The sequence below is a fragment of the Hippoglossus hippoglossus genome, chromosome 18 (genome assembly GCF_009819705.1).
Source record: "Hippoglossus hippoglossus isolate fHipHip1 chromosome 18, fHipHip1.pri, whole genome shotgun sequence".
NCBI lineage: Eukaryota > Metazoa > Chordata > Actinopteri > Pleuronectiformes > Pleuronectidae > Hippoglossus > Hippoglossus hippoglossus.
In genome coordinates, this window is record NC_047168.1 from 11,503,456 (window position 1) to 11,524,286 (window position 20,831).

Here is a 20,831-nt window from a genome sequence, read left to right on the forward strand (position 1 = left end):
AAGGCACGCACACACACAGGCTCCCCCGGGGGGGGTTTCAGTCCCAACCTCAAACACCACAGAGATCTTTGGAGTGCGTGCGTGTGCATTAACGCTGAATCGGCGCTTTGCAGATGAAGGGTGGCACGGGTACACTCTGTGATCCGGCCGAGGGACACTGCTTACTCATCCTAACTCGACTCCCTCGTGCACAGCGAGACCCAGAGACACACAATGCGCGGCGAGAGACAACAAAAGCGTATCCCTGCCCGGTCGCCGTCAAGGTCAAAGGGGTTCTCAGTTTCCCCAGCATCGTCTCAAATGCTCGCTAATTACAGGGAGTTGATGGGTATTATTGTAGCCTCTCTAATTGCTGGAAGATTCTAGAAGGACAAAAAAAAAATTGCTTGTGTCACTTGCACAACCTCAAAGGAGGGATTACAGTCCCAAACTGGAGTGGGGGGGGGGGGGGGGGTGTCACGAATGGGGATCGACTGTCAGCGCAGCTAATTATCCCTGTTGAAAAGAGCAAAGCTTCATTTCCCGGACTTACGTCGAGGGGAATCATTTGTGGCGACCTCATCCCTGACTTCACGAAAAGAAACATTACATTCACAATATAACAAACCCCCCCCCCACCCCACCAACCCTTCCACGCTCTTCTGCAACCCCCCCACCCCACCCCCTCCATTCTTTCCAACTGTCTCCAGCCTGCCTCTCGTTTTTGACGCCTAATTCCAGTGTTTTCATTTCAGAGGCACGAGCTTAATTCTAATGCATAATAGCGCATTACAAGGGGTATCGGCGGCAGCGGCCCACACGCGTCACACTGACACGTGGGATAAACCGTGTAAGCTCCAGCAACCCCACCGGTTCCAGTCGAGTGCGAGCGAGCGATAGCTTCCACGACGGTTTTCACGTATTAGCACATCTTTAATGACACTGACACTCGCGTCTTTCCTGCAGCGTGTACCAAGTTTGGAGTGAATGCAACACACCAAGGTCAAAGCCGGGGCACTCGCATGATCGATACTAACGCGATTAGTGACACACTAGCGCTCAACCAGAGGCTACGCAGGCGCTCGTGGAGGTGCTGGTTACGGGCTCCCTTTCCCGTCACACAGAGCTGCATGTGAACCCGGGAGCAGACGTGTGTGCAGGTTAATGTGGAGCTGCCCATGGACCATAATCCATTTAAGACTGTAAACACGGAGGAGGGGGAAAACATTTACTGTCATGCAGCACTTGCCACAGCCGCTATATCATCTCCCTGTCAGCAGCGCGCACACACACACACACACACACACACTGCAGGCCTCCATGAAACCACTGCAGCTCCAGTCGTAGCCTTCCTCATATCACCCTCAGGCTGCTACCTTCTAATCAACCACAATTACGAGACTCTCACTCTCTAATAAACAAGCTCATAAGATTTTTTTTTTCCCACATATTTCCACCGACCCACATTTTGCGAAGGTGCACATCAATTTAAACGCGTCACCTGGATTTTATGTCCCTGCAAATGTTATGCTTCCAGCGCCGACTGATTACAGCAGCTTACAGTAAATGTCTTTCGACGCACACGGCTCTGAAAACTCTTCTGGCCACAGAACGAATGAGGGAGACGAGTGGAAAGTGTATGAGCTGCTGATTATGGGAGTAAAAAAAAAAAAGATGGAGGATGGGGATTCAAATTGTTTTTTGCTTCGTAAATTGAGTTTGGAAAGAATCCAACCAGAACGGAAAATCTATTAATACAAAAAAACAATGATAATGTAGCATCGTGATATAGTGTTTCTGCATCACGTCCACAGCTCCGACAGTTGTGTGTTAATCTGCCGGCGCCGTGCGAGGTAAATAAGGGCAACGGCTTGGCAGAGAGCGGCGGCCAAGGTTAGAGACTTGTTTAAAAAAAAAAAAGTTGACATTGACACACTCAGGTTCCCGAAGCCTTTGGACTCGCTGCAGTGATTCAGTGGCTTTGTGTCCTGCTGCTCCTGTCGTGGCGTCCGGGTGACACTGTAAGTCAATGTGATGCACAGTGCGTGGGTGGGAAGGGTTTAGATGTGACACCGGGAGAGAGAGAGAGAAATAGAGTGGGACGAAGTTTCCGTTGCACTCACACACTCTCTCTCTCCCCTTCCCCATTATGCAAACCTCCTCTTGTCACACTCCAGCGCTCTCAGACCTTAACTTCTATTATTAGAGGAGGGCTCTCCAGCTACCCGCTACTCCTTCTGATTTTCATCTGCGGCGGCGGCGGCGGCGGCGGCCACGGGCACTTGCCGCCAAAATCCGCCATCCTCCTCTCGAACAGGGAAGCACAATCAAACATTTGAGTTCCCTCTCTACTCCTGAAGGAGAAAACACATCACAAATGCATGTTTTTTTTTTTTGTCTATTCAGGCAGACGGAGACGACTTGAGGTCAATACAGCACAAATATCAGCCCCTCCGACAGGCGAGTTTGTCGAAAAATGTCCAGATCGATATTTTTCCTAGTAGGAGTTGCTGGAGCAGGGGGGTGGGGGGGTGCTACATTCATTCGACCTATATTTCCACAAGGAAAAGAAGGAGAAGTGAATAATCAAGGATGAGGGGAAAAATCTAAACTATTTGCAGCTTGTTTTTCTGCAGGTTTTATCTCATCTTGTGAGTCATGTGATGCTCCTGGACGACGTCACTGGCAAAAAGCTTGATAAATACATATAATAGATAGTTGTGATAATAATGGGTTGTGGTTATGGCAGAAGGACCAAACCACAACAAGCTTGTAAAAGGAACCATAGTGTTATTTGATCAATGCATATTGTATCATATATTATACAATTTATTCAGCTGTCATATGCAACTTTGATCAAACACAGACACACACATGCAAATCTCAGCCAGACGCACAAGAAATAATAACCCCCGAAACTTTCCTCCATAGCTGAACATCTCACGGCAGCATAACACTGCTACAAGACATCGTCAGAGTTATTAGTCTATTATTAGGTGCAGAGGCAGCCACCCCCCCCCCCCCCTCCCCTCCTCCCCCCCTCCCTCCCTCTCCCGTTCCTGCCGACACAGCGCTGTCATCATAGATGACTGGCTTCTAATTGGAGAGAGATGAGGCCATATCCGTGTTTCACACGCTGCGAACGGCCATCGAGTCGCGAGAATCAAATTTTCAATTAAATAAGCCCCAAAATGCCAGCAATAACATTTCTCAGGGAGGTGGCAGGCTGATTACTCTGTGAGTCATACTGAGGCTTCTGCATAAACAGATGATTACGCCGAGACATCTGGGGGGAGGGAGAACAAAGACGGACCCTCTCTTCTCCGTCTCTCCGCGCCTTAAACAGTTGGCACCTACTTTTTTTTTTTTTTTTTTAATTTCTGCTCACACTGGTTAAAGAAAGAGGGGAAAAAATAATATGCAAGCGCACACACACACACACATACTCAGACACACACTCAGAGGCTCTCAAACACAAAAGCCTCACGCACACACTGGGAAAGTGGAGAAAAGGGAAAGTGAGGCAGCTGTGAAAACATTGCTGCTCGGTATCAGAAGAGTCTTGAGAGGAAATATGGTGCAATTTTTCCAACAGCTCTCGGCCTGTCAGGGTGAGTAAGGAGAGAACTGTCCAGTGGACCTTTACACTCCGCACACACACACAAACACACACACACCCACACACACATTGCACATGCACTCCCACATTCAAAACCCCGGTGTCACAGAGAGGGTGGTGGTCGTTGCTTTTTGCCTAGTTTGAAGCAACTGGTTGTGGATTCTTCCTGCTGCCTATTTTTTCAGGGGGAACCCATTAGTCTGTGGCCTCATTTTCACTACAACATAAGCAAGTGATTTCATGCTAGAACTAGTGGGGGGAACTTTGTATTTTTTGGCCTATTTCGGCCGCAGACATTCCACAATTAACTCGTCGTGTTCAACAAGACACACGTGTACGTTGGTCAAACATGTACAGTGTGTTCTGGTCCTGCTTTCTATGAGAATCACAGTTTAGCAATGTTAAAGAAAGTGAAAACTAATTCACAAATCTGCCACCTAATCCAAAATTAAATGGGTTCTTCCCTGACCCATAACACGTCCCTGCACCAAGTTTCGTGGAAATCCGACTCGTAGTTTTTGCGTAATCTTTCTAACAATCAAACAAATGCAGATAACCTCCTTGGTTGAGGTAAAATAACTGATTTTATCTGTTGTGTGTGTGTGTGTGTGTGTGTGTGTGTGTGTGTGTGTGTGTGTGTGCATGAAAATCAGACAGTGCATTTCATTAGGGGAAGTGCTCTCTGGATCTTAACTGTGCATTCTTTGTTCCTCGTTATTTTTTTGCCCCATTCCCATCATCAGCACTTCAGATTAAACAGACACAATCTCCTGCCTGAGTACAAGGATACACACACGTACACACACACACACACACACACACACACACACACACACACACGTACACAATTAATCAAAAGGAAAAGGGAAGAGTCTGCTCTGGTTGCGTAAACCTCGAGCAGAATACAATCGCGTCTGCACACTCCCACATTCGCTCCGTCTGCGTCGCTCCATCCTCTCCTCCACCGTCACCTCTGCCAGAGGATAAACTCTGAGGCTCGCAGGCTTTCTGTCAAAGCCCGAAACCACAAAAAGGAGCTCGCTGTCTTTATTCTTCCCGTCTCCCGGCGAAAAAAATCTGTTTATTCCCAGAGACACTGTATACACTTTCACCTCTCTGCAGCCGGCTCTGACTCCCCCCCACCTCCCTCGCTCGTTCCTCCTCAGACCTTTTATAAACAAATTGCTTTGTCCTCGCGCAGAGTTCAGCCAAAGAACGCGGGTGTTGACAGCGCCGCTCTTTTTCAAGAAGAGATGAGGATTATGCCGCATGTATGCACTGAGGTGGATTAAGACTTTGACGCTAATGAAAGGTCCTGACAGAGGAGCATTTTGGGGAATTGGTCAGCGAGTCCTAAGCCCGGATAATGCGTTTAAGACCGAAATGAAATCACCAAACGCCGGGGTTAGAAATAATAATAATCATAATGATAAGGCCGAGGAGGGAGGGAGAAAAGCGCAAACAATCAAGAAATGTCTGGAAAGAGCAATTTCCAAACCATCTGTTCTTGTGTGTTTATAATCTGAGGTTGCTTCTGATTGAGATTAAACGTGGCTCAAGTCCCGAGAGTATTAAATTAATGAAGCCTCTATTGTTTTTTTAAAAAGAAAGATGATTTGAATGGTGACTTAGTGGACAAGGTGAAGTGTGTGTGTGTATGTGTGTGTGTGTGTGTGTGTGTGTGTGTGTGTTTATGCATAAACTACATATGTAAGTGCATATGTGTGTCTCAGTCTGCAATCACTCAGGGATTAAGACGATTTATGCTGCACTGGTGTAAATTGACATTTACGTTGGAGGTGATTGAACCATCGTTCATCTCTTTCTTTCTTTGTCAGTAAAACTCAAACCTGTCACCTTGATTCTTTAATAAAATGTTTGTTCTTTATTTGAATTCTTGCCAAATCATATGTTTAGCTAATTGTATTCAGCTGAACCCACAGCACATTATATTGTCTTGTCACCTACATTACCCACAATGCATTTCAACCACTGACATTTCATATGGAGAATCCGTTATGCTCCGCTAGTTGCAGCTGATGAAGCCTAACGTTTTTCAAACTTGTAGTTTTCAGCCCCAATTATCAACGACTCAGGTGACACCACTTGAGGCAGATTTGTCAGATTCAGGCTTATGTCGCATTTTTCTGTCTGAACCCATCTGGGCCTAAGAGAAAACCAACCGAACCCTGATAAAGTTTTTATAACGTGTAGTTATTTACCTTCCAAGACCCATAGACAGACTTTGTTGAGTTAAATCGCTGGAGTTTCCCTTTAATTGGTTCAAGACAGACAACCGTGTAAGAGCAAATGGCATTTAAGCGAGTGGCAGTCTTGACAAGAGACAACTACCCAAGGAGTAGTTTGGGAGCAAGTTCATCACAACCACCATAACTGGATAATGACTGTAACTTGTTTCCCAGCGCAGTGGGTGAACCCAATCTGTCACTTCCAGGAGATTTTCAAATCCGTGCCGTACATTGTGTGTGGGCGGCCGGCTAAACAGTGCTGCTCCTACAGCTGCCGCGTACACACACACACCGAAACAATACAGTAGCCGGGTGCAACCAAAAGAAGCCCTCCTGGTCTCTTTCTGATGCAAGATCCAAACGTGCAGCATAAAGGACTCCTTCGTCCTTCATGTACACACACTGGTGGTTTGCCAGAGGTAAGCCTCTTCCCAGTGGCGCCCCCTCCGACAATCGCACAAGCCCATTCACTCACGGTGAGTTAGAGGCGACACAATGTTCGCCGAGGCTGCCAAGAGGCTGATCCCGGGGCATTCACTTAAAGAGATGCAGAGATTTTCACGTGTTTAAATCCTGTCCAGCACATATGTATCTATAAATGTGTGTGTGGGGGGGGGCATCGAGAGATGATGTGCAGAGTGGATTTGCACATCATCTGGATTAAGATGCTCTGTTTTGTCAGCCCATCGGTGGCGGGGGCGCATGTGGCCTGGGGTGGGTGGGTGGGTGGGGGGGGGGATGCATCTTTTGTCATTATTTTAGCCTCTTTCTCTTTAAGCCTGATGTAAGTTGAAGTGTTGATGCGTGACGCTGTCGACTGTACATAAAGAAGGACAATGCGTCCCCGCTTCCTCCTCTCGTACATAAATGAACCTAAATCATCCAAGACACGGGTGGCGCCATATTTCGCTTTTTGGTCGTCCTTTGTAGCCAGAGTCTGATCGCGCTGTGTGGCCTAGATAGAAAAGTCGTGCTCAATGTCAATCATCACATTTCACCACATTCCTGTAAACCCAAATTTACAAAGCTTGGACATACATCCGTGTGATAAGAACTTCCTAAAATAGATGACGTGGCTTCACTTTTGGGGAGCTAGCATGTCCTCCATCTTCATATGGGCCCACAGATCTTTACTTGATGGAAACAACAATGTGCACAAAAAAAAACACAAGAAACCTGAGCTGGAAAAGAAAAGATAAGAAGCAATAAGAAGAGAGATTTGTGACTCCTGAAGAATTTCCTTTCAAACGACTCTTCCATTCTCTGTTGATCAGGTGCTCATTAGTTAAACTCAATCCTTTGTGCCCTGAGGAGACACTTCTGTGACTTCCGCTCCACAACCTCCTCTGAAGTGATTGCCTGAGAGTGAGCCGCAGACAAGATAAATGCTATTGTTTTAGCCTGGGAGGTAGCCATTAGTCTGCGGGCGGGACTGCAAACAAAAAGGCCAGGAAGCAAACACACTCTGCTACAAATTCACAGAAACAGGTGTGCCTCCTCCCACCCCACCCGCAATGCATTTGTTCAAGGGGTTAATCTCTCTGTAAACCCCCCCCGGGGGACAGGAAAACAACTCACCTGGCTTTTCCCTCCATCAAATCCCCCCACAACGTTTACCTCCATTGTTTGGGTCCGGTGTCAAGTTACTTCCCTGCGATTATGTCCGCTGATGTGTTTTGGCTCTCGGGTGCTTTTCTGTTGTGGTTTGAGCGGAAGCTTTTTTGACTGCCACTTTGTGCGCTCCTCATCCCTCACAGGAAGTCGTGCTTATAGGTCCGCAGTCACCGGAGCAGGGCGAAGCTGAGCCGCAGCTTTGTGAGGTGATTGCAGCGTTTCATAGGCTTTCAAAAGGCAGGTGAATGGCACACAAAGGATTGTTGTTGTTTTTTTCTGTCTCCTTGTTTTGAGGCCTTGAGGTGGAGGAAACCAAAAAAAAAATCCACACCTGGAGGCAGGGTGGGCCTCGGCCTGCTGCGTGCTGCGTTTGGATGAACGCCTCCTCGCCTTCACGACCAGGTGCACCGAAAAATTACAAACAAGGCGGAGGGAGGGAGGCGCCCGCGCGATGATGGAGGGAAACGCGGGTGGAATTTGTCAAGTCAAGGGCTCAGGTTGACGTGGCACTTCAATTACTGGCTGCCAATGCATATTCATCCCAGCGTGAGCAGGGAAATGGCGCGTGGTGGCACCCCCCACTCCCCAAATAATTCCCAAGCTGTCTGCGGGTTGTTTTATTTCTCGATGGATTCCCTGCTCTGGCGTATAGATGCTTACGGCATTTTCATTTTCACATTTAAATTCTTAAGATGGGAGAGAAAGGATGACAGAGAAGGAAAAGAGGGAAAGGGAGTGATGATGCATTTATAAGGACGTTTTCTTGTAAGAAATAAGACAAAACATCTAAATACGTTTGGCCTTTGCTTTGTGTTGCTCTATGCTACGTATATGAAAATAAACCATTGGCAGTGTGAGCTAAGCGAGGCGGCACAATAGCGAGACACACGCTACAGCCCTTAAATGGATCAACAATGCATAAGAAAGCAGCTTCACGCTCACAAGAGAGAAGCAGGGAGAGTGCAAATATTAGCACCACACACACACACACACTCACACACACATATAGAGATATTCCTCCTCTTAATGCACACACGAGTGGTGTGGGAAAGGTTCAGCAAGAGGTTGTCTTGAAGGGTGAGCTCTCGGCCTTCATAAAACATGGATGGTGCTAATGCTGACCATTATGTGAATTTCTTGCCTCGCAGTCACCAGGGAAACCAGTTCGATGGACTAAATGGACAGGAAAAAAAAAAAAGTAGTCTCTCAGAAAATGCATTTAGTCACTCGCAACACTCAGACCAAATCTTTTTTTTTTTTACATCTGAGTGAAGAACAGAAAGATTGTCCAGGATAAGTAAAAATAATGAGCGGCCTTTTTTTTTTTCACCTGAAATGGGGACAAAATATAAATATATATATATCGCACATCTGCTTTTGGAAGCTTTTTTTCATTAATGCATATATGACCCTGAGTAATTGTGTCCATGAGCGGGGGGGTCCTTTGAAAATCTCTGAGCCGAAAGGAAATAAGAAGAAGAGAAAATAATGAAATTCCTCAGCTCGGGGGAACTTAGGAGGATATTGTCCCTCCAGGTGAATGGAGGGTGCACATGTTGTGCAGGCAGGCGTACAGCTGGGTTTTGTGAGTGCTCCTGTGTGCGTCAAAGCCTCCTCTGTGGGTCTTTTTTGTTAGGAGGTGTGTGTGTGTGTGTGTGTGTGTGTGTGTGTGTGTGTGTGTGTGTGTGTGTGAGAGTGAGATGAAACCTTCCGGCGTCACGGTGTCAAAGGTCACATTACGTGCCACTCTGAGACCTTTTAACACAGCTCCTGCCACAGGGGCCGGCCAGAGATGGCCCCCTTTTCTATAAAGCGTGTTAGCTTTTCATTTCAATCCCTCCATCTCTTTATCCTTACCCCCCCCCCCCCCCCCCCCCCCCCCCCCCCCCCCCTCCTCACTTCCTCCCTGCCCACCCTCCCTCCCTCCATATGAGACACATTAACTGTGTCCTCAAAGAAAAAAAGAGGCGAGTGAGGGAGGGAGCGGGAGGATAATCCCCCCCCTTCTTCCATTGTTACATGCTTTCATCTATTTTTATAAGGCAAAGAGCGAGGGAGCGGAGGGGCAAGAGGGACGGGGGGGTGGGGGAGGGAAGTGAAAGTAAGTTCTGGTGGGTTCTTGTTGCACCACCGAGCCGGGACACGTCTCAAACCTATAGTGTACACACACTTGAATATAAACACACTCACTTCCTGCCAGCTGTTACTATTCACACACACCGCCTCCTGTGTATAAAGTATTCTAAATAAACTATAATGTTTAGGATGCAACAAAGTACATTAACTGTGATAATGTTTAGATTTATTTTCAAGTACTTTAAACTTTTACTCCACTACATATATCAGCAAATATCGGTACTTCCTACTACGCTACATTTTTACGAAAGCACTGTGTTCCACGCTCATATTCTTTTTATAAGTAATCAATAATGAGCGGGAGAACTGGTCCATTAATCCACTCAGAGTGGGCAGGTAACAGGCTACACTCGGCAAGTAATTTTTTACTTTTAATATATTAAAACAAGTACTTACTTAGTTTTAATCAAGTAGAAAAGTAAGTTGATACTTCTACTTCTACTTACTCCCTCCACCAGCGAATCTTAATAAGCAGATTTTCAAGTGATGCATCTGCAAACAACTCTATCTCCTCTAATGAAGCGTCTGTAACTGGTGCAGCTCTCACTTATTGCTTTTTTCTGTATCATTATTTATTATATATGAAATACAGCCAGTGTGAGGACGGTGACTTGTTGTATTACTGTGTGTTTTGCAGAATAAGCTGAAGCTACTGTGCCCCCCCCCCCCTGCATCTCCCACGCAACACACCGATTATCATTAGCTTTTCTACATAATGCCTGCAGCAAGCAAGCAATTGTTTGCCTGTGTTTTGACAGTTTTACAGCATTTAGCTGCGCGTCTGAGTCATCAAACCGCCCTGATTAAAGACGAACATGATGTCAAATTCCTAAATAATACGACCTAATTGGTATCAATTAGTGGCAGGCAGACGCTGCTGCTGCCGCTGCTGGCAGGATCCCTTCCCAGAAGAAATGCCAGCGCACAGCCATGCCTGCTGGAGATGTGGCACAGCAAGCTGTTCTGTAAATAGGCACATGTGGGTGAAAGGGTGGCAAAGTAAATGTACAAAAACAAGATTTTTGTTTAGTTTTTTGTTATTGTCTTTCACCAATTGGAATCAGTGTCGGGGACAAAGTTGTGGGTAGAAAAAAAGGTCAGAGGTCACAGGCCACATTCGTGCTTATTCGTCCATCCTTCCATCACCTTGTCCTTTGGAAGGTGAATTTCGGCACAATCAGGTCTGGAGTTAGCCTTTCACAATCTCTAGAGTGTTCAGCCAAGAGGTGGCGTCTGGTTGGATCGTACAGGAAGCAGGAAGCAGGAAGTGATGTATAAATTTCGACACTGGCATCTGCCCTTATTGCCAAAAGCTCTTTAATCTCCTCTTTTGGAGTTGAGATCTTCATCAGTGTCTTCTACATATAAGAGACACCTCTCTCCCATCATGACATATTTGTATTCTTTTTGTATTTGTCGGTTTTGCATCGTCAACGTGTCCAGTCACTCTCGGTGCATCCTCCATGGGAAAAAGCACCCAAAGCAACCCCTGGCTAACCACCGAACCAGGGCCTGTGAAATAAGAGTGTCCCTGAAACACTCACAGTCACACACTCAGAAACACAAACATATCTCTGACCAACTTTGGCAAACCCTCACTATAATGAAGTCTCATTCACATTATGTATTTTGGCTTCAAGCAGGTTACATCTGGACCCAGTTGTTTGATTTGGGGCGAAGCGTGTCTGCTTTCCTCCGAGACTCCTTCAATCGTGTGAATGTGTTTTATAATCAGCGCAGCATTCCTCGTGTGCAACATTACATTGACGGCAAGTTTAGATTTTTTTTTTTATCCAGACGTGTGGAAAGAACGTGTTGCTCCTGCAGAGTTGCTGTGCATGGATTTGCGTATGTGCTGTGAGATAGGAGGGGGGGGGGTGGTGGTGAGAGGCGGCGTTTGCACATAAAGAATAGTGTGTTTGGCGAACGCATGAATGAATGCATGAGCGTGGCTCGGCGTCGGCCTACAGAAGGTGTGAACACCTGAATGTGTTTTTCTGAATTCGGTTTGTTTGTGTTTTCGCAAAAAAACAAATTCCCTGAAGTGAGAAAAAAAACAGCAAAAAGACGAGAGAATGCCTTCATTCTCTGGCGTTCTCAGTGTTCCTCTCAGATATGCTCCTGGTGTGAAGTTGGCATGCTGCAACATATGCACACACACACACACACACACACACACACACACACACACACCTGGCCCTTGTGGTGGTCTTTCTCACGATGCTCGGCCGACTTCCCGCGATCACAAAACGCACAAGTAAATAAATAAACACTTGCAATGAGCGAGTGTGATTATTGGCATCGCTCGCAGTTTGCCCCTCCCGAGCTTTTTGGCCCCACACTGGGAAAGACATGGCACCCACTGCGTCCCAGTGCTGTACACCTGATGTCGAGCATGCACCGGCAAATGTAATCCCTCGCTCTGCACAACCTGTTCGCCTCTTCCTCTTCGCGATCATGCGTGGAATCCTAACGGGGAGAGGAAAAAGTTTGCGAGGGGAGGGAAGCGCGGGAGTCGTCGTCGTCGGGGGAACAAGCAGAAGACAGAGTGCCTGGGAGGAGAGGAGGGACAGAGGGAAGGAGGGAGAGGAGGGCGGCAGGCTTTGGCTCTGTGCCTCGGAGGTGTTAATTGTCTTCATCGCAGACCGCCCTACCAGTCCCCCCCCCCCCCCCCCCCCATTATATGCTACACCTGACACAGATACCCCAGCCAGGGAGTGATTATATCATGAGGGAGGTGGAGGAAAAAAACCAAAACGGATGATATGAAAAAAAAGAGGATAGGAGTCATTCCAAATTAACTGCTGTCGGAGAAAGTGATTTTATTCCAAAACATAACAAATGCCGTTTGGAGACGAGCCAAATTGCCAGTCGCCGCTTCGCTGCACCTAAAAAGGCTCAGAATGCACATGGCGGAGCGTATGACTGTAGGCCCTCATTGAAAACACAGTCATGTCGCTGCAGTGCCATGAAACTCTGCTTTCCCTCTCTCTCTCTCTCTCTCTCTCTCTCTCTCTCTCTCTCTCTCTCTCCTACTAGTGCCGGCTTACGCATTTTAAGCCGTGCATCCGAACTGCAGAAAACATAAAGAAACACAATAGACGACCATCTTTGAAGTAAGGTCATTTTAACATCTTTAAAATATCCTCCTGTCAACGCTCCTCTCCTGGATTTATTGCTGAAGTGGATTTAAAGGGTCATTTCACCGAAATAGCACCAAAACAAAGCCCCTAAAGTCGCCCCCCGAATCCTTGTTTCCTTAAAATAACATTGTGTGATGTTGCTCTTTGCCACAGCTTGAATATGTCAAACTTTATGGGTTTGAGAAAGTGATTCTTCCCTCGGATCAATTTTGAGTTTATTTTTAGAAGACCAAAGGGATGAAATTTAATAATGAATGAAAACAAATTATATAGAGAGACACATTTATGTTGTGGAAATACTATCCTGCCCCAGGCCCTGTCTCTAGCTCCGCCCCTGGATAGAAGAAAGTAGTTCCAACATAAACTGACCACAGTGAAATCTGCAGATCATCTAGAATAATTGGTTCACGAGAGAAAAATTTGCTGCTACATGTTTTGATGTGTATATTTGCATTGAAGTGGCTGCAGAGATAAAACCAGAACTGTCTGTTCAGGGGTTTAGGGTTAGATATCAAATATGTGTGATTGAGAAATAAGCTTCTTTTGCCATTTGGGTGAACTGATCCTTTAAAAGTCAGTTTCAAATCACCGATCTCAAGACATGTTCTTCAAGTCTATTATCTGTCGAGAGCGGAGCTACTTTTCAAGAGTAATTCTCTCCATGTGCCGTGTGGTGAGAGTTAGGGCTGCACTGGGTGGGCTTTATAGTTCATGTGTGCCCATGTGGAGAGACAGACGGGGAGGAAGACGGGACTTGTGGATGTGACACTGGGGTACGATTTAAATACCTGCCTGCTCCGGCTGAGCAGTGATCAATCATCTCTCTGTCAACTGCCACTCCCTGCTGGCAACTTCCCCTGCACTCCATGCACCCCCCCCCCCCCCCTTTCCCATCCTTCCACTTTTTCCTTCTGCTTCTCATTCCATGTCTCGCTTCACTTCTGTTTTCTCTTATTATTAATTTTCTCTCTCTCTCTCTCTCTCTTTCTCTCTCTCTCTCTCTCTCTCTCTCTCTCTCCTGGTCCCTCTCCAACCTCCCATCCTTCGATCCTGTTCTGGGCTCCCTTTCAGCGTGCTTCTCATTTACTCTGCCCAGCCATGCTTCCCTCTCTTCACCTTCCCCCTCAGTGCTTTTTCTCACCGGGTCTTCTTGTTCTTTTCCGTCTCCTGTTGCCTTGCCCGAGGATATCACGTAAAGGAAATAAGGGGGCGAGGGGGTACGGGACAGATGGAAATGAATGAGGGAGAGAGAGACGCGGCAGAGGACTGCAGGCACACACAAGAATACAAAACCTGCCGCAAAGTGTACGAGCATCCGACGGTTCTAAGCATTTTTTTTAGATTCTCGTCCTTATTTGACTTTTCCCGTGGAAACGGTGGCGTTTTTAACTCATGTTCACGTTGACTGTGACCTTGTGGAAGGCGAAGGTGAGCGGGGAGCATGTGTAACATACTGATTGATAGTGCAAGTGCCTTCCACGGGGCGATTTTTCACTGAACTGCTCTCTGCCGGGTAGTGATAGACACACAAACACACACACAGACACACACACACACACACACACACACACACACACACACACACACTCTCCCATCTCTGCACCGAGTTGGGGGAAATCAGACCTAAGACCAGCGCTGCTGCCGCTCCGCTCTTGAAATATGAATGGTTTTAATTAAACAAACTCGCTTTGCCATCTGGCCCTACAATTGGGCTTGCCTAATGAACGGAGTTACACACAAACACACACACACACACACACACATGCACATTATTAACCAGGCTAAGCAGCATTCCAACGGGTAAAGCTCGGAAATAGAGAGAAACAACAACAGCGATCTAGTGAGGTGCTTCACGAAGCTGGAACATGATGCAGTGCCTCATTGTGCTGAATTAAGTGTTGTTTGTGTGTGTGAGTGAGAGAAAGAAGCCGAGAGCCACTTCGGTTTTTATGTGACTTAGCGTGTGTCCACTGTCCGTCTGTACTGCCTGAGAACTGCTTTGATGTGCCACTTGTCTGTCCCACTCTGTTGAGCCGACTGCTGCCAACACTAAATCACGATGTTTGTAACCCAGTGGTGGAACCCTGAGAATTCTCAGCAGGAGGGACAGGAGGGAGATAGAGTCTGGAGTGTGTGTGTCTGCATGTGTGTGTGTGTGTGTTTTTGTTTGTGTGCAGTAGGGGCGGCGGTGGTTGTCTGGCAGCCAAAGCACAGGGACGTGGGAGGCATGCTAACGTTAGCAGCCAGTGGGACGTGCTATTACTCTCTCAGAGGCTACAATAAATTTGCACAATTCAGCCGTCCCGGCAGCCAGCATAAACTAAAGCGGGCAGCGGCCTCCGCGAGATGCACTCAGTGATGTAGTGGTAGATAAAAAGTTGAGAAAACTAATGTATATCCTCCTGTCTGGTGGTGGAGCATCACAAGACACAAACAGACCCTGTAAAGAAAAAGTCCCTCTTCCTTTCAAGTTAAAACTTATTTCAAATGTGGATTTTCATGCATCCAGGATCCTAATTAAAAGAGATGTGTTCTAACAAACTTTTTTTGCGGGGGGGGACACTGTGACTTGTCATATCTCCTTTACTATAGTTCACAGAGAAATGGTTCTCATATCATATAGAAGCTCTTTTCCACTTCCATATCTACCTAAACATTATGCTAACCCCAATGTGATTTTTGAGCTAAATGCTAATTTAAGATCAAAGTCACAGAGTCCCCCCCCAAAAATGTTTAAATTCCGATCGCACACATCTCCCTAAATTGGGATCTGATGACATTTTGGTTCCGTAAGACTCTCATGTGACCAAATCAGCACACCAGGATCTGTCATGGTAGGATATGGAATCACGCATTTGCACAGATTCGCCCCTGGCAGCCCGGAATAAACTGCTGTATCAACTCGGGGTTGAAAACAAGACGCTGTAGTAAAATGTTATAGTTTACATTTTTCAGTGGGGAGAAGAAAACACACTATATTATGGTTTATGCTATAGATCAAACCGTGACCTACAGCAGCACTGATGTACTGATATTACGTCTCCAGCGCCGGGGGCCACGGGGGTTTTCACATGAAAACACTTCAGACACCTTACTCGCGATTAAAGGGCAAACGTGGAAGGGTGATATTTTGAGGTGTACTCGTACTAACATGGGGGAAAAAATAAAAAAAATTAAAATCCACCCCCCACCCACCCCCTGCAGGCGATGTGGAAATCAATAATGGAGCGCAAGTCTTTTGACCCTCGGATAACACCGCACATCTGGAAGGGCTCCTTTCCATCCGTAACGGCCCTAATTGTGTGTTTGACTCCAAACGCTCAGTGTTTATGAATATCTGATGAGCGCTGGGGTAAGCTTATGAATAAGTGAGGGGCCAGCTGTGCATCAAAAAGATCAAGCCTTCATGAAAAGCGTATCAAGTGCCGCGTCGGAGCGATGTGCTGTTGAAGAATTGTGGTTTGAATCGATCCATTTCTCGTCTGAGCAATGGGCTGCAATTTAAATTTTTCCTACAATTTTAAACTGGACAAATGCAGGAAAATTTGTAACGTGTGTAAAATATGCATCTTTTGACTGTTTTAAACCAGATCTAAGATGGAACTGCAGAGGCGTCTCGTATGGTGCAGCACAGAACGGGTCAAGAATGTGTTGTTATTCCCACGGTGACCCCAACACACTGAGTTGGTTCTGGAACAATCTGTCTTGGATAGAGAGGTTGGTCTTCCTTTTTCTTTCTCTTTTTTTTGGACGCTCCCCGTGGAAAGAAGTCAACCAATAGAAAATAATAAAGTTTGAAACCTGACCTTGATGAAGGAGATGAGAAAAATAGAAAACACGGTCCCTCGCCACATCTGTGCAGGGTGAAGGGGAAGGAAGGAAGGATGAGGAGAGCAGAGGCAGAGGGTGGAAAACACAGTCTGTTGCCTGTTGTTGCATTCACGTGTGTTTGTCTGGGTCGATTGTTCGTACGGGCGCTTGCATATGTGTCTTGCGTGCGTGCGTGCATTCATGTGTGCAAGACAGAAGCCGAGCCGCAGCGGAGGACGATTGTCCCTGCACGAACATCGATTGACAACAAGCAGAGTTAGGGCTGGAAAAAGCACGGAATCCCAAAACAATAAGGGTGACGTTAGCCTTTGTTGGGTTGTTTCACCCTGACACGAAGCACAAGGCAATCAGACATGATGAATCAGAAAATCAAATACTTTGATTCAAAGTTTTCAAACTTGCAATCGCATCTCAGGGAGCAAGGTTAAGATTGCCATCGTCACACCTCCTCTGCTACTTCCTCCTGGTCCTCCACAACACAAGAGTGGCCCGAAAGCGACTCTCACCACGGATCATTGTCACATAACGCACGTAACTGTCTGCAATTACCTGTTGCTAATGATGCCCACGGCAGCGCCGAGCACCACGCCATCTGCCAACTTTTGTTCTCCCTCTCTCCTCGTAACTCCCAGATTTTTTGCTAAAAGAGCCACCGCTTCGTATAGAGCGAATGCAAGAACCAGAGGAGTCTGTGTAGTGTGTGCTCTGGCTATAACACAAGAGGGAGTGCTAATGACTGTAGTTAGCTGCCCCCTCTAGAGGCTCGGAGCACTTTGCCAATATTTGCCCCAACCTTAGGTGATTGCATTAACTTTACACTTAGGTATTTAGATGCTGCCCTTATTCACCGAGTGACCGAGGGAGGAAGGAGGCGCACAGCGGCTATAAAAGTAAAATATGCAGCTTTTTTTCTATTTTTCATTTTTTTTCCTATGGGATTGAATCAGAGGGTCGATTACAGTGTCTCAGACCACAAGGCCACCCTGCCGCCCACCTAAATCCAGTTTGCAGCACCTCGTGGCCTCAGTGAACGAACTGTGCGAACTCGGAAATGTTTAAATGTGCTGCGGAGAAATGTGAGATTGAAGTAAAAAACGATTCTGGCCCACATTCATATGCACTCACTCACTTCAAGTCTCAGCTGCCTTCGCGCACACACACACACACACACACACACACACACACACACACACACACACACACACACACACTAGTTCAGCTGATCTCACAAAAGATAGCGAGCAGCAGCAGAGACTCTTGTTTCTCTTGGATGGAGACTGATTCATGAATTGACCTTGACTCCGTTCCCTCCAACAAATCTCCTCCAAAGCTCCGGCACTCTCTGAAATCTGGAACCGTGGAAAAAGAGGAATTAACAACAGACGCACACGGAGCTGAAACCCAAATTGACCGGGGGTTTTATTAGCATCGATTTTTTTTCTGGGGGGGGTTAACGTTCTGTTTGTAAAAACATTTTGAATTTGATGTTAAGAAACATGAGCTCCTTTGGTATTCAGAATATTCTATGTTTGGATTAATTTGCTTCGGTTCCCGAGGTATTTGCTTGACGGACTTTTGATCTCGCTGGCTCGGGCGCTGTCGTCTGCCCAATTACTTTCAACAGGGACCAAATTGAAATGAGCCTTTTAACTGCGTCTCATTTGATACCTTTTTTTCAAACAGATCCACTGTCCGGTCACACCAAAGTGCTTCAAATCCCTTTTAATCTGCATTGAGGCCAAACATTTGAGAAAAGGTCACTGCGGACACCTGTGTGACGATCTGCTTCATCAAATGGACGTTTAACCCACTCAGATATTCCCTCGTTAACATTTTATTTCACCTTTAAGATTATATTGACTCCACTAATCTGACATAAATGACGTTATCATCTCCAAAACAAGTCCGTCTAAAATGAGAGGATGTGAATCTTTAAGCCATTTGAATGTCCTCATCCTAAACTGCAATGCCGGGAGAGCCTCTGCACTTAGGCTTAGCACTCTCAAGACAGCTCCTCCTTGTTAAGCATCGCCTCAGCCTCCGAGACTATGAATGGGACCATTACCCCCATCTCTCACTGCACATCCACACACACACTCTCACACCCAGATACACACACACATACAGATGAATATATTTTGGCCTCGGTGTTGGAAACAAGCTCAGGCTCGCTGCAGAGGGTTCTGCAAGGGAAGATGCGGTACTGTACCGATGGGATTGCTTTTACAATAGACTCTGTTTGCATTGCTCCCACTCACTCCCTCTAGGCTGCAGCCTTTCCACATTACAACCTACAGAACATCAGTTCTATCTCACGGTTGGAGCAAAATTAGCAACTCCTGAGGGCCTGAGTCAAGCACACACTGCAAATCAGCACAGCAGCTGTCCATATGGATTCTAAACTAGCCGATCTGAAGGTTAAACCCCCGACGTATCTCAAAAAACAGAAGACCAGATATTGAGATCTTACTCAGAATCTATCCTCAGTCAACGCAGAACCTGAACACCAAATGAAATTCAATGGGAACTTGAAAGAAGTCCGAAATGGCAGTAACACAATGGTCTGATCTAAAAGGATGGTGCATGTTGCACCTTTGATCAAAACGAGCCTTCACGCTGTTTCTGAAACAGAGACTTAGGTCTTCACATGATGTACTTTGGTGGAAGGGTGTTATCTTTAATAAAAGTTGCAACAGCTACTGTAACACAGCATCATGCCTGATCGCCTACGCTGCAGAAATAACTAATCAATATCAGAAATCATCAAACACGAGGAGGCGTCTACGTGATAACAGCAATCCTAACAAGAGAGGAGAGATAAGCTCATGTTCCTGCATGTTTGTGCGGCTGTCTACCATCGGACGAGCTTCCTGAATGCTCTGGCCAGTACGTGTGTGTGTGTTTCCTGTGTCTTCTAACGTTTTCTTAACCTCCTTTCAGTGTTTGCCCCTACCATTTTCCAAGTGCTCTGCCTCACCGACACTGCCATCCGGCGTTGTCCTCTCGTAGCTGTCCTCGGGGAGGGGTAGGGCGCCCAGCCGGGGGCCCGATGAACTCTTGCTGCTGGGCGTCTCCGACTCGTCCAGGCCGCTGTCGTAGCAGCTCTGCAGCGATCCCTGCTGGTGAGGGTCCTGGGGCTGGCTCACCACCGAGAAGGTCACTCGGCGAAACGGCTACAAGAGAAACCAAACGGCCGGGGGTCACTATTAAAGGGACTATTATTGTTAGACGTCGAGGAGGGAGTTGGGTCCTCTGGGTTTCAGAAAGGGGATTCGGGTCAGGGTGGTAGAAAAATAGGTGAGAAAAAAGGGGGGTTAGGGTAAAGAGGCGCAGAAGTGTGCTCGCTAGACTCTACTCGCAAACACTACCATTAGAGAACCCTTCAATCTACAAGCTAGCTGTGATGTCCCTCTCCTGATCCAAATAAACAACACAGACAACTCCATCACAACACAGACCTTTAATCATCACTCGTTTGTTTGACCACTAAAAAGAGGACGGGGCTCTGCACGAGTTCTGCAGAGCTCAAGCGCAAAGACAAATATACGTGTGCACACAGGCACTTCCCTGCCTGTGAGCACACGCACACACACACACACACCAAAGGTTTTTCTACACGAGCCATGGGTTCACACTGTCAATATGTGTAGCCCCACACATTATCGAACAGCGTCTTGCGTTAAGCAGTAACAGAGCATGTCATTAAAGCCGAGGCCTCTTTCTCACCGTCTCAGTGCGGTTCCTTTCCTCTCTCTACAATCTCTCAATCCCTGTCTGAGCGCCGTTCAAAGGTAACAGCAGAGAAAGGGGGGATGAAAGAGGGAGAATGAGCATGAGACGCGGAATGAAAGACCTGACTTGGTCATTACCAGAATAAATGGCATAACAAATGGCTAATGCCATTCATTAATTAGACACAAACACAGTGAGAGCTCGCCTGTGCTGCTGCTGCATCCTCGCTTCCTGCCCCTTCCTGGACCTCATCACTTCCTCACAGTCGCCTTCCCTCCCTCTGCCCTTGTTCCGTTCTTTCCATCACCAGAATAATAAACGAGGGTAGAGGCCCATTACTCAAAAAATGTTTTCTTTCTATCTCCCTATCTTTCCATTTGTTCCCCCCCAGTTGTCTCACCTGATGAAGTAAGAATCACTTATCAGCGTCTGTGATTAGTAACTGCGTCCTCAATTTGTACATTTATCCATAGCCCACCGAACCCTGTCATCTGCTCTGACATGCAGGCGTCAACACGTCAAGCTCCT

General features: G+C 46.7%; 1 protein-coding gene across 5 annotated transcripts in view; it reads right to left on the bottom strand.

The window, feature by feature from the left end:
• The window catches only part of pcdh7b (protocadherin 7b), a 102,442-nt gene that overhangs the window by 34,286 nt on the left and 47,325 nt on the right, over positions 1-20,831 (bottom strand). For 2 of the 5 annotated variants that reach the window (XM_034615322.1, XM_034615325.1), the window contains exon 2: positions 19,549-19,744. The exons of 1 other annotated variant lie outside the window; for it this stretch is intronic. In XM_034615322.1, the coding sequence (XP_034471213.1) occupies positions 19,549-19,744 (196 nt within the window). Of the gene's footprint in view, positions 1-19,524; positions 19,745-20,831 lie in introns of all 5 variants that reach the window. 2 more of the 5 variants (XM_034615321.1, XM_034615323.1) reach the window with 1 other exon arrangement.